This window comes from Strix uralensis, chromosome 7 (genome assembly GCF_047716275.1).
Source record: "Strix uralensis isolate ZFMK-TIS-50842 chromosome 7, bStrUra1, whole genome shotgun sequence".
Lineage (NCBI taxonomy): Eukaryota > Metazoa > Chordata > Aves > Strigiformes > Strigidae > Strix > Strix uralensis.
In genome coordinates this window covers 18189683-18204056 of record NC_133978.1, presented here as the reverse complement: position 1 = coordinate 18204056, position 14374 = coordinate 18189683, and the positions used below count along the sequence as shown (strand labels likewise).

The 14374-nt window shown below is 42.7% G+C and overlaps 1 protein-coding gene across 1 annotated transcript; it reads right to left on the bottom strand.

Annotated features, from left to right (window-relative positions):
- Positions 1–9218: 9218 nt before the first annotated feature.
- DUSP13A (dual specificity phosphatase 13A) lies at positions 9219–12122 on the bottom strand. Its single transcript, XM_074875676.1, has 3 exons — positions 11716–12122; positions 11226–11443; positions 9219–10121 (listed from the first exon to the last, which is right to left on the bottom strand). Exons 1-3 carry the CDS (start codon positions 12120–12122, stop codon positions 9922–9924), a joined length of 825 nt encoding a protein of 274 aa, XP_074731777.1. The 3' UTR covers positions 9219–9921.
- Positions 12123–14374: the final 2252 nt, after the last annotated feature.

The window sequence follows — 14374 nt, the reverse complement described above, 5'->3', positions numbered from 1 at the left end:
CTGGTTCTATTTTGACACTTGAGAGCCTGCCAGCTCTGTGTGCCTCTTAGGCCACGCCGTCCTTGGCAGACTTCTCTTTTTGGAAATAGGAGGATGAATTCAGCCCTGGGTTACACCACTGGTTTTTGGTGGGAGTTTCCCCAAGGATTAATTTGGCCCCAGTGTTGATGTTCTGATGTTGCACTGTGTTATCTTGTATGGAAATGAAGGCATGTGGCAAATGAACTCTGGGCAAATGCTATGTAATTCTGCTGAGATGCTGGAATTGCCACCAGCTACTTTCCCCAAGTATTTTACCTCTGCATGTCTAGGATTTCAGTGTAAAACTACAATTTGTTTTCTAGGACCTTCTCTAAGATGAGAACTACCCCAGGGTGGTCTAGCTTAGCTTACCAATTTGGGCAGTCATTTCAAAAATCTGATTAGTATTTTATCTTTGCAGGCCCCTTTCATTTATGAGGCATTGACAGAGGACAGTGTACTGGGAGAAACCTGTCTTCTAAGAAAGCAGAGTAGGTTGAAAGACTGGTTCCTTTATTAATTATTCCTGTAAAATTAAAGAACTTGGCTCTTTCTGTGTTCACTAGTGCTACAGACACAGCAATGTTGTGTAAAAAGAATTTTTGTAGGAATGGGGAATTCTCAGCGTGAAAAGGTGACTAATTTATAGCTGAAAATTTATTACATTTGCTGTAAATCTCAGGTCCGTAAAGCTGGGCAGAGGGCGTGGCAGGAGGAAGGTACCTCTGTATTGTCACCAGGGTGGGAAAATTCTGTCCCCCATCTGGGTGATTTCTTGTACATGTTGGACTGCAACATTTTTTTCCCCTTTTCATTTGCTGATCCCAATGCAGCAAAACAGATTAGCATCTTTTTATGTCCAGGGATATCCGTAACAGCTTTAACTTTAAACAGGGGCCTATTTTCTCTTGGAGTTGAGTTTTATGAATTTTAATGAGCAGAATGGACAACAAACTGGGAATGTATTCTAGAGGAGTATCTAGCACATTTGTTGCTTCACATTTAACCAAATGATTGAGGAGTGACTGGAGCCTCCCTGGATAGGGAGGCTCTGCAGAGAGACCTGGACAGGCTGGAGCAATGGGCTAAGGCCAACTGTAGGAGTTTCAATAAGGGCAAATGCCGGGTGCTGCACTTGGGCCACAACAACCCCCAGCAGCGCTACAGGCTTGGGGAGGAGTGGCTGGAGAGCTGCCAGTCAGAGAGGGACCTGGGGGTGTTGACTGACAGCCGGCTGAACATGAGCCAGCAGTGTGCCCAGGTGGCCAAGAAGACCAATGGCATCCTGGCTTGTATCAGAAATAGCGTGGCCAGCAGGGACAGGGAAGGGATCTTGCCCCTGTACTTGGCACTGGTGAGGCTGCACCTCGATGACTGTGTTCAGTTTTGGGCCCCTCACTACAAAAAGGACATTGAATTCCTCAAGCGTGTCCAGAGAAGGGCAACGAAGCTGGTGAAGGGTCTGGAGCACAGGTCTTATGAGAAGCGGCTGAGGGAACTGGGGGTGTTTAGTCTGGAGAAGAGAAGGCTGAGGGGAGACCTCATCGCCCTCTACAATTACCTGAAAGGAGGTTGCAGAGAGCTGGGGATGAGTCTCTTTAACCAAGTAATGAGTGATAGGACAAGAGGTAATGGCCTCAAGCTGCGCCAGGGAAGGTTTAGGCTAGATATTAGGAAGTATTTCTTTACAGAACGGGTAGTTAGGCATTGGAATGGGCTGCCCAGGGAGGTGATGGAGTCCCCATCCCTGGAGGTGTTCAAGAGGCGGGTTGACATAGCACTTAGGGATATGCTGTAGTTGGGATCTGTCAGTGCTAGGTTAACGGTTGGACTAGATGATCTTCAAGGTCCTTTCCAACTTAGATGATCCTATGATTCTATGAAATTCAGAAACCTTCTATTCTCTAAACAGAGAGGAAAGATAGGTTTGATGCCAAAGGTCATGTTCCTTTCATCTTTATCTCATATTCAGACTGTCTGTCTGACGTTTCTCCCTGTCACTTTGATATTTTTTTATTTTATAAGAGTTTAGAGTTTACATAGGTGTATATTGTATCTCAGTTCAATATGTAAATCCTGCAGCTTGATGAAATTGCTTGCTGCTGGATAACTCTTTGGATAGCATTGCCTAGAGGAAAGTGACAGAAGATCGTAAGGTAAGCCAACACAAGGGAAGCAGATCTGCTTTTTCTAAGAATACAGTGAACGAAGATTTTCCCTTCAAAATAGAAGTGAATACATGTAGTGCTGTTCCAGGCTTCACGGAATAGTGCCATGGTCACAGATTGCTTAAGTTCGTACTTCTGCCTCACTCGCATCTCATCTTATCTCATCTCATCTCTGAGAGATCCAATTTACAGCAGCTGAAACAAAGTAGCCCCCAGGGTATTACATTCATCTCTTTCATAAATCAAGAACCACTTTTTGTTACTAGAGATCTGAGTCCAGAAAGAGAGGAAAACACATGGCATTAGGCTTTGTAAATGGCCAATTGGCATGTCTACAATAGCTCTTTGCAGCTTTTGGCTGTTTCTCAAACCAGACAGTAACAATTTTTGTGTTATGTATTCTGACAAATCAGTACAGAAAAACTTTAAAAATCAGTCGTTTCCAACTGAGAATTCAGGACTTTCTCCCCACTCACTAAAATACATCAACATTCCTTTTTATAATTGCTTTTTTTATTTCTCCTGCTACACTCTGATACACTCTGATGATACACTCTGATGATTACCAGTAGACCACGTGTGATCCTTGACACTGATTTGGACAAGTTTTGTTGGTTACTCTAATCTTTCAGGATCCTGCTGTCCTCCCACCTGCCAACGGAGACAATGTCTGTAAGTGGATAATTAGGCTTACCCAAATGGCTGAGTGAGGTTTAGTTAATGCTGCTAAGTAATTTGTGATCACTTAATGAAAGTGCTGTGTAAGAGCAGTGGTTTACCACCAGGAGAGGGACTCACCATTTAGCCTTGTGAATGCACTCAGAGGTGGTACAGAAATGTGCACTAAGGTGAAAGTCAATCAAGTCCTCTGCAGCTATTCCATAATAATGCCTTTCCTGGCCATGGAAAGTTTAGTCTCCTTTGATTCCCCATGCAAAATGTGCTGCATTCAGTGCATGGGTGACACCAAGCCTCTTCAGGTCTTCCTTGTTATGGGCTATGGAGCTGTGGAGAACATGTATGAAAGCTCACGACAGAAAGCAACTCGAGGTATCTTGTTGTCTTGTAACGTATTCCTTTCTGTAGAGCCCAGTGCCCACCATGCTTTAAGACATGTTGTATAAGAAAGAGTAAGGTAGTAAAAGAAAGGTAAAAGGTTGTGATTTCCAAATATACTCAAAATATATGTGGAAACGCAGATTCCAAGTTATTTCGCTCCTGCAAATACAGTTTCCTGCTTATAACTTCCTGCAAATTTAACAAGTGTTACAGGCTCCAGTTGACTACAAAGGCATTGGGAATTACTGGCCCAAACACCTTAAAAAAATTCACTTCAAGAGGTAGCTCAGGTCCTCCTACAATTGGACTTAAAATATGTCTGTTGAAAGACCGCACTCAGGTTTAGCATAGCCTGTAACCATTTTGTGTCAGCCTGTAATTGTATGATGTTTCTTTGCTAGAGTGGTATTAGCCTTGCTAATCTGGCTAAACCCCAGTTGATAAACCTGCCTGCTTAAGATCAGCATGAAGTTTGATTTCTGCAGGATATTTTACATCTTGTGTGCTCAGCTGCTTATCATGTAGCACTTTAAAAAATATTTTACCTTTCAACCCAAAGGGTCTTGGCCTTGGCCTTGCCTATCAACAATGGCCGATAGCCAGACAAATATTTAATAATCAGTTTGTTGACCACTTCAAAGTCCTCCAGGATGAAAGACATCATGTAAAGTCAGCCATCCCTACTTCATTTTGTGAGAGATATTTAACTTGTTTAAAGTGGTTGACCATCAAATTTCTGATAAAGTCATAAGGAGACATAGCATCAATTCTAGATTCATCTTTAATTTCCAAGTAGCTCCGCAGAAACTGCACGTAATTGGTTCCACAGGAACAAGCAGTGACAATTTATGGTACTGCTTCGGGTTATTTTAGCTCTGGCACAAGTCCTGATGCTGGCACGGGTTTGCTCAGTACAGAAACATCCTCTGTTTATTGACTTCACTGAGTATTGGGTTGAGCCCTAAATGCAAATACTCAGGAAGATCCCATGAAACCTTATTGTCAGGTGTTGTTCATAGTTGTCTTATTGATGTTGGCAGAATAAAGAAAATTCTATCTGTAGCACTCGATAAACTTCAAGTTTCACTGATTGCAGTCTGTAACTCGTTGTATTTCAGCTCAATATTAGCAATCAGCTGTTGCATTAGCAAACAAAGCTGTTTACATTTTTATTCCTGTTAGCTGAATGTTCTCAAAGTTCATCTTTTCCTTACTACATGTACACAGTGTTGTTGCCTATACATTTTTGTCCCACCATTCATTGTTTTTTTTCCCAAAAGACAGAATGTGATTGAAAATAAACATGCAAGAATAATTTGAAGCATATATATCCACAGTCATTAAAAGAAGGTCTTAAAACTGTACTTAGAAGAATATCTAAATCAAATGATGGAGTTAAGACAATACAATTTCAGTGATCTTTATACAATCTTAGATCTTTGCTTTTACTACCTGTTGGGCTCAATTCTGCAAATCCTTATTTCTCCAAATGGTTCTAATAAAGTAAAAAAGTTAATTTCCAAGTATAGTTACGAGGTTTAACTGGAAAGACAAAGGTTGGTTTCCCACTCTAGTCAGCAAGGCAGAAGTTCAGTGAAGTACTGCATGTTGTGCTGGCTTTTGCTTTTCCACACCCGGGGCCAGACCAGCACAACCATGTTTCTGGGTGCCCACCAGTGCCTACTAGTGGGCAGCCACCCGCTGTGCATACGGCTCATCTGCAGGGTGTCACGCTCCTGATTAAAATGTGGTGAGATTAGAAAGCAGGCTGCAATTTGTAAAACCAAATTTGTAAATGTAGATTATTTCCCCAGTGTCATCTAGCTCACTTTTAGGCTTTGCTTTTTCATAGCTAAAAGAATGTCCACTTTTAGCTGTAATCAATGGGCAATTAGCCAAAGGATTGTTAGTTCCTCCTGCTTCTCTCATTTACAAATTATTATAATTGTAATTGCCAGATACTTAAACAAGTTTGCAACCTGCTGGTGGTGGAAGGAACTTGTTTTGGCATAACACTGAGCACTAGACTTGTTGAGTGCAGATGACTGCATACTTTCTCCACGCTCCAGAGTGAAACAACCATCCGCACAAGTTTGAGAAATAAACAGTGAAGTCTGCTGTCATTCAGAATATTTTCTTTTTGTCGGAAATTTCAACTGCAAATCAAGTTGTCATACCATACAAACAGCAAAAATCAGAATACTTTTTTTAATGTGAAAAATTCCATTCTAGTTAAAATTAAATTGAAAAAGGTAAAAACCAATCATAATTCAATTTTAAGGCTACTCAGGATCACAGGTTTATCTTGTGCTTAATATGGTAAATGTTGCAGCATTTATAAAATCTATACGTTGAATAATTATAAAATAATGTAAAGCAATAAAGAGAATCTTCTCTTTTTAATTAATTTTATTCCTTTCTGTAGGTTCTTTCTTTAATGGATAGTTCTTTTGCTTTCTTCTATGCTAATCGTAAGCCTATTTTAAGGCAATGAAGTTTAACAACGCTAACTAAATATAGTTAGACAGCATATGTTAACAAGTACTATACTCCCCGGTCCTTCAGAACAGCTCAGCCTCAAATAACACTTATATACTGCCTATGTAGAGATTAGGCCACTCTTCACCCACGTGATTTAATTCCACCTTGCAGCTGTCCAAAATATCTGACAGTTCCTGGGCAGAGGGAGTGCCAGGCTCAGAGCATTCCTGGGCTGACGGGCTCTGGCCGTCTTCAGGTGCTGACCCCTTTGGTGGCCACATGTAGATTTAGGCAGGGGAGAGCCAGCGGGACACCACTGCTGCAGAATCCACAGGGGAAATTTTTTTCTGAAGCATGCTCTTTGCTGCGGCTTGATGCTTCCAAGCAGGTGGCTGTCTCTAAATACGGCATGCGTCTTGACGCCTCCCCGGATTAGCTCAGCGCTACATCCCTGATGGAACGGGGAACAGCCACAAAAATGAAAAGTCTGCATTAAGCGAATCTTGTGGAAAGAAAACACTACTCCCCTCACCACATAAACTATATTGCTGTGCCTGCCAGCACAGAGCTTTCCCTATGAAAGAAATGTTGGTCAATGCAGCTGAGACGCAGTCCCAAATGCCTCATGTGACCTGGTTCTAATAATAAACTACCAGGAAAGAGGGAACAGCTCATCTTAGGGGTGAGTTCAAAATATCGACCATAAGAGCAGCTGTCCTGGGCCTTACCAAAGGTCTATTGAGCCCACTATCCTCCGCCTGTCTGTTGCTGTAAGTGGATGCCTACAGAAAGTAAGATCACACAAGCATGAATTATACTGCTTTCTAACACTCTCCCAGCTTCCAGCTGGCTGCAGCTCATGAACTTCCAGATCTGATGGAGCATTTGTTAACCCTGAATAGATTTCCCCCCATAAACTTTTTCAGTTACCCCTTGAACATTTATAGGCTTTTACCCTCTGCAGCATCCTGTGGCAAGGCATTATACAGCTCACCTAAACCCCCTCCTCTTGTTTCTACTGACATAATCTCATGCCCTCAGTTCTTGTACTGGAAAATAAAATTAAGGGAAGTTTCCACTGGAATTTTACATGGCTCCCCTCAGGTGACACTGTGGTTTTGTGATTACTTTAAGCAGATTTAAGTCTGCCACAGCTGTGGGTGGGACAGTCCCTTTCACTGTGCTCTCTGCTCACAGGCACACCCTCGCAGCTGCCGCTGAGCTGGCACTAGCCCTCATGACCCATTTGGTAAGGTGGTTCAGGAACAGGATCTAGATGAAAATTGCTCTCAACAGAACAAAAAATTGATTTTCAGATCCTCTTCAGAGGACGTCTAACTCTTCTTTCTGGTATAGGCCTTTCCCATGGGAGTACCTCATTCCTGAACTGTATGCACTCTGCTGTGGTCTTTGTCAGATGTGTTCCTCAGCTAAACACTAAATGAAAAGGGATAAAGGAATTAAGAACAGATTGAGGAAAGACCCCATAATAAGGCAAGCCTGGGGCAGGAAGGCCTGTGCGCCTGTTTGTTTCAGAGGAGATGGAAGGGAATCAGCTCCTGGCCTGGCTGGATGTCCAGGACTGACAGTTCCTGCAGTCTCCTGGGAAGGTACGTAGGCACTGCTGCATGAGCCATGGTGCTCTGGCCAGCTCAGCAGGTACCCAGCTTACCTTTAGGTACTTAAACATCTTTCAAAATGGAACCATCCCTCAGTTAGGAGTTAACATTCAGTGCCTTTGGTCACCTGGGTGCATAGACCCTGTTGACAGATGTGAATCTTCTGAACAAAGTGCCACTGATGAGGCAGTATTTTTCTTTTGTGTTGATTCCTTAGTCCAACTTGCCAAACGAATATTTGAAATACAAGTTTTCCCACTGATAGTGGAAGACAGTGAAGTGCTAATGTCACGTCACATCATGACCTGAACTATGAGTAGTGTGACAGGTGAGAAGGTCTCTTTTTGTCCTAGCACATCACAGCAGACATTGTTTTCTGTTCTAAGTTACAGGACTAATTCTACCACTTTTGCTTATGTTGACCGGAGTTTTTTACCCTGAGCAGACCTGGAGCCAAAGTTAAACTGTATATAAGGAAGGGAGCAATACAGGCAAGCAGGAAATATATGCAATACTAGCTTCACAGATTAAAAACACTTCTGTGATTTGCCAGTGCCCTTGAAAAGAGTTTCTAACTAATTAATTCCCTCCACTGGTGTAAGTCTTGCTGTACAAGATCACTACCATGTCATTGGTGGCATGGATGCCATACTGACTCAGCTTCGCTCTGTACTCTTCTTTTCTCTACCCCCAGTGAAGCAATACTCTCCCAGGATGAGCAGTATCTCCAAAAGCAGGTACTAATTTACAACAGGAGCAGCTTTCACAGCTGTGGCTTTGTGGGACAGATGTTCAGGGGCATGCAAAGTATTATCCTGATGGGAGGTTCCATTAATCTTGCTCACATGTGTCTAATTTTGCTCAGCCTAAAGGCATTAAGAAGCATTATTTCACTCACATGAATTTCAGATTTTTCAATGCCATGTCTTCAAAAGGTTTCCAGACTAAAATCTACTGTAATGTGAATGAAATATAAATTACAATGAAATATTAACTCATAAATCCCTATTAACTCTAATGGAGAATTTAAAAGCAAATCCAGCTCCTCTTCCACCACTCTGCTGCTTTGTGAGGTATAAAGATTTTCCTAGCACTATTGGGTTTTAAATGTGATTTTTCTATCTGATCTTTTTACACTACAATGTCTTCTCCTTCTCTCATCAGTGGCGCTCTTTGGCAAGATTTAGGAAAATCTGAACAAACAGTTGAATTAGACCTCTGAAAGGATCTTAAAGATACTTATTTTGCAAAGCATTTGTTACACTGAAATAGGAAGGGATTTCTACATTCCCATAAGTGCTAGGCAGAATCAGCATTTGTGTCATAACCTCTTCAAGAATTAAGGAGGATAGGGGGTCTGGAAAAGAAGAGATTCGACTCACTCACAAGTCACCACTATCTAAGTCTTCTAATAACCTTGTAAGTCTCTTCCAGTGGAAAGTGATGAAAACTGATGCTTCAAATGCAAACAAACAGCAGAAATGTATTTACTTAATCTGGCAGGGAAGTTTTATAAGGTCAGTTAATCAATGAATCAAACCAGTAGCAAAGGGAAAAAAATAGATTTGATTATTGCTTCATGGTTCATCACAAGGTAACAAGCTGATTTTCAGGCAGAGCAGGAGCATGAATTTCAAATGCTGTTTCTGTATTAAAAATCGCATTGGTTTAAGTACTGATTAACTAGTGACAGGAAAAGTGACATCCTCAAAACAGCTTAAAACTAATTTGTATCAGTTAAGCCTAGCCATCGATGTAAGCTAAGTTCCTACCTAGTTTAAGCTAGGAATGATTCAAAGCCACTTACACAGAACTGATTTGGGATAATTTGGAGGGAGAGTGAACCAATGAATTCAAGCTCACAAAATGCTTTGAGGAGCTGATATCTTTTTTTAATGTCCTCAATATATTACATAATATACATTATCTTGCTGAAAACATATTTATACAAGAAAAGGTTTGTGGGTTTGTTGACCCAGAGACTGCAGAGAGAGCTGCACAGAAGTTTATTCTGCTGGTGTGGGTCTTCAGACTGTCACAGCTTCGTGTAGCACTGCGATAGTTAGTGGACCAGTGAAAGAGGAATGTTTCCATAGCAGTGCTTGGGCTCTTAAGAAATTGCCCTTGCCACATCACCAGGCCTGGAACACAAAAAGCTCTTCTTATGAGAGCACGCACATGAAAACTGTAACCAAACCGAGGAAACTGATTATGTTCACTCCCAAGTAAAGGGGACTCAAACATACTGTACAGCTAGATGTGACTATTGAAATTGCCTCTGTCATTAGCACAAACCAGGAACAAATTCAGTCCATCTTAATCACTGCAGTGGAGTCATCTTGTAGCACCACGCTAGGCACAGCAGCTCTGCAGCACACGGTGCTTATGGTGTTGATGTTGGCTATGCTGGTCTTGGAGGAACTGAGCTGTCAGAATGAACTCATTTATGGTTCTTTTCTTTGATGCATAATTTTCTTCATTTTTCCAGCATGCATTGATCATAGGAAGCTGTATATACACAATGGCTATGAAGGCTGAAACTCAGAAAAGTGAATGTAAATGGGTTTGCCTTTTCAGCAGTCCCTCTTTTGCCGTAGCTGAACATCCAAATTTCGCAGGTGTTTCAGAAAGCCGCGATTGGGTGAAATCCATCGATGTTCCTTCACTGTTTTGATGGCCTCAACCAACGGCAAGTGGTGATTTATCATGAGATATGCTAGGACTAGGGAAGCTGACCTGCTTACTCCAACGGCACAATGTACCAAAATTTTAGCTGGTTAAAAAAAATTAAAAAAAATATTATAACCACAGAAGAGAAGCAATACAGTGGATGAAGTTCAATTTAAAGGGAAGGCAAACCCCTTCTGCCTTCTCTAGCTTGGTCAGAGTAACACCACAAACATGTATTTCTTACCCTTCTGAGAGATCACATGAAGTGCTAACAATTAAGTCTAATTTGCAATTATTACACTCGTTTGACAAGTGCCATGAGATCCCAACCTGATCTCAGAAACACTGGTAAGTCAAAGAAAACCCTTTTGAAGCAATGAAGTTGTTCTGTTGTGAGCAGGAGGAAAATCAGACCCACTGATTTCAGATGGGCTTACCTGGGTGAAGAAGAATGCTAAAATCTGTCCTGTAAGGATGGCACTAACACATTAGCCACCAAGAAAAATGACTGGCCTAGTACCATTGCATAATAAGGCAATTTGCTGCAACTGTAATTCTCTTTTGAAGGCAGAACTTGTGATACAGACTGAGACAGCTCCATTAATGCCAGTTTACTCATGCTAAGAAACGGTCTTTTATGTAATACAGGTTAATTAGTATTTTATTGCACCAGTGCCAAGAAGCTCAGTCTCCTGTGCAACACACCATAAATCTCCTTGGGTAAAGGTAAATCTTCTCCTCAGGGGCACAGCTCTGCAGGCCCTGTTCATGCAAGATCATCTGCAATACATGAGCCTCTTTATGCAGTTGGTGGCTGTACAAATCAGTCTCTTTATTCATTTGTTCTTACAAATACGGTTGCCATAAGAGGGTCTCAAAAGGGAGTGTTCATTGTTTCATGTTTTTACTTCCCCCTTTTTGAACCAGCCTTTCCTTCCAGATATTTGTCTTTCTACTCCGCCTCCTCTCCTCTCTGCCCATCTCTCTTTCCTGCACTGTTCATCCCTTTTCTCAGGCCAACTTTTTGGGACCTAGTTAGAGCTCCATCCATGTACTCAGAACTCCCTCCTCCTGCCGCCCACCATGCAGGTGACCAGCAGCTGGCAAGAGAACAGGTAATGATTTGTCCACCACTGAGCTCGTGGAGCTGACCTCTTGCAAGATGCTGCCAACTCGCATAAAAATGTGACCAACAATAATTTCGTACCTCCTGGTGTGTTCAAAGCGTTGTGGATAAATTGTGCCGCAGAGAAAAAGAACTGGCTTATATCAAAACTTGGGAGATCATGGGCTGGTACACCATAATAATCAATGGTTGCTCCATAAAAGTCCTGGCCTCCGTGGCTGTATGCTGTGCCGTGGGCAGCATTTAAAACATGGGTCACACCCATTTTCCACAAAACAAATCTGTTGTGAGCTGTTACTCTAAGGAAAAGACAAAGACAAACAAAATGACATGGGTGCAGAGATATTTATGGAGCAGGAGAAGCACTGCAATTGCATCTCCAAAGCCATTTGCTGGAGTGTCAGCCTGTGAATTGCTTCTAAGGGCTAACTGAGAAACAAGTACTAGCTTAGTCATAATTTTATCTCAGAAACAGCAATTAGCAAAACTATCAGCTGTCTAAAGCCGCACCTATGAGGCATACTAACAGACAGACTGTACAACAGAGGTGTGTCTGTAGAGCTGTACTTACAGGTCTCCTAAAAAGAGATTAGGCCATACTTCATCAACGTGGTTGCAAGACGGCCGCCCGGTGTTCAGGAGCTGCTCAATTTCTTTAAGGGAGGGGATGTCCCCCGTGCATGCCCCAGCACCTTCGGGTCGCCGGAGACCCAGTGCCTCCGCCCCAGACATGCCGAGTGCCAGGGAGAGACCCTGCTCCCACCAGCCAGAGGCACAGTGCTGGGCACTGGGGTGCTGCCAGCCCCCGGGGCGGTCACGGGGGAGGCCGGGAGATGGGCTGGGGCAGGTGCCAGGCATCAGCTCCTGCCACCGAGCCAAGTCCCCTCTGCGCTGCGGCTCCCCCCGAGCCCCCTCCCCAGGGCTGGCTGCTTGCCTGTGCATTGCACTGACAGGTACAGCCAGTTGAAACCGACGCATGTACCAAACCTGGCATTACTGGGCCCTTACTGGTTCCAGTCCACTCCCCAGGGCTCATCCCCAGAGCTGCACTGCTTTGCCATGCAGCAGCCTCGGTGCCAGGAGCATCAGCCGCACGTGGCAGCAGCCCCCTTCCCACAGGATGCCCGCCAGGACATGGCTGTGACTGTCCCCAGCGATGTCCTCAGCACAGCAGCAGCAGTCAGCAAGATCTGGCCATTCACAAGCAATTAAAGGCCCAATAAAAGAAAAATAGAAACCTATCCAGTGCAAGAAGAGTGGCAACTCTCCCTCAGTAGCAATTGTCTCCCATTTATTTTGAGGTGCTTAAAAACATAGGCGCAAAAGTGTCAGAAACGCACCAGCGGGTCCCACCAACTTGGTCACCAGGAGGTTAAACACCATGTGGATGATGATGTCTTGCCTATCACCAATAATCTAGAGGAATGTATTTTTTGAAGCTACTGTTTTTTTCACCAAGAAAAATTATCTGAGTCTAACTGTATGTTACACATTTAATCTTTTCTATTACAGTCACTTCTTTCATCACTGTCTTAATACAATATACCTGCCACATATTGTACGATAGTTCCCTCTGTTAAAAAGAGAACAAAGAACGAGAGTATAATAACTGTCAGGTGAAACTTGTAAGCCACTGAGTTAATTTATATAGGAAGGTCTGATGAGCCACAGGTTGGAGACCCATCATATCAAATTGTAATATTAGTGGGCCCTTTCAAGTACAGCAGTGCTTGGGCTTCTGGTTTGTAGGATATGTGACTCCTGGCAGGGGGCTGCAAGACTGCCAGTGATAGAGCTACAGGGCAAAACACATGAAATGCTGATATTATTCCTCTGTAAGCCTAGCAGCTGACATGCAGAGTCATGGTTCCTCTACCAAAGCAGTCTAGAAGAGAAGGTGACTCAAGAAAAGCTTGCTGCTGGTATTATTGCCTGTAGAAAAAAGGCGATGAATGGAAAGAACCCTTGATCAGGTCTGAGCCACCTTTATTCCACATGTGTTGATTTACTAAAATGGAGAGAGGGTTTGCTATATTTTATTTTATCAAGACACATATAATGGAGAGCCATTTGAGACTGTATTAAAGTCTGGGCTAATTAACTATGTTTAGGAGTACTCAGGGTGAGAGGTCACCCTAATACAAGGTAATAATTTGCAGCATTAGAGGGCAAAAGTTACATGCAGGAAAAAGGAAAAGTGACTTTGCTTAGAGCCTCTCATGAAGCAGAAATTGTTAAAATTCTGTGGATTTAGAGAAAAAACTGTTTAAGAGCCTCCAGTATACAAAGAGTCTGTTAGTTCCTACTGCCGTATATGTTCTGGCCTAAAAGGTCAAGTAAGAGAAACTACAAGCAACAGTGCTGTAGTACTTATCTAGAGGGAGCAGTGGGACAAGCAGCCAGGCTCTGCTGTGAGTGAGGCAACCAGCTGGCCAGATCCAGCAGAGGGGAGTGTAAAAATGGTTAAAGTTATACTTCAAGCACTTCATATACGTCCTTAATATGTTTCCTTGTTCTTCTGTTTTGTTCTTTTGTGCTTCAGTAAGCTAGTACTTTTTAAGATTATTTATTTGTGCTCATGAATACGGAAAATTAACTGAGCAGGTGAAGTTGTTTAATTTAGTTTACTTTTCTCAGGTTTCTGGGTGGAGGCTCAAGGTGAGGTAGTGGTTTTTTTTTTTTTTTTTTTTTAATTGTAAGTCTAGCCCATTTGTTGCCAATCAAGTTCTGTCAAGGTGACACTCATGTTTAAGTCTGGCCCTTTTCAGCTGTAAAACTTTTATTGGCCTCTACCCCAAATGCACAATGAATTCAGAGTTCATCTGTGGCATGAAAGCTGATGAGCAGAGAAACATGAACTCCAGAAGAATGATCTCCAAACTCTGTGTGTCTCCAACATTTGTATGGCATACAGACACCTGCTTCAAACTTTGGCCTTCCACACCTAGCATCTTCTAAACGTTTAATAGTCTGTAAACACTACTTTGGTAAAGCTGTGTTACAGACTTTTTTTTGCCAGGAGCTGCCTTTGAAATGGACAGGAGGCAGAGATGTGTCTTTCAAACCAGCTCCATTACACACTAACCCACAGGATGTAACCTCACTAGAGGTTACTGCTCCATGCTCTCCCTTGCCTGCTCTTCTGCCTGTGGTCCTGGGCTCAGATGTCTCAGAGTATACCTCTCCTTCCATTTGTTTAGGATTTAGCTATCACATCTGTGGGCCAATGC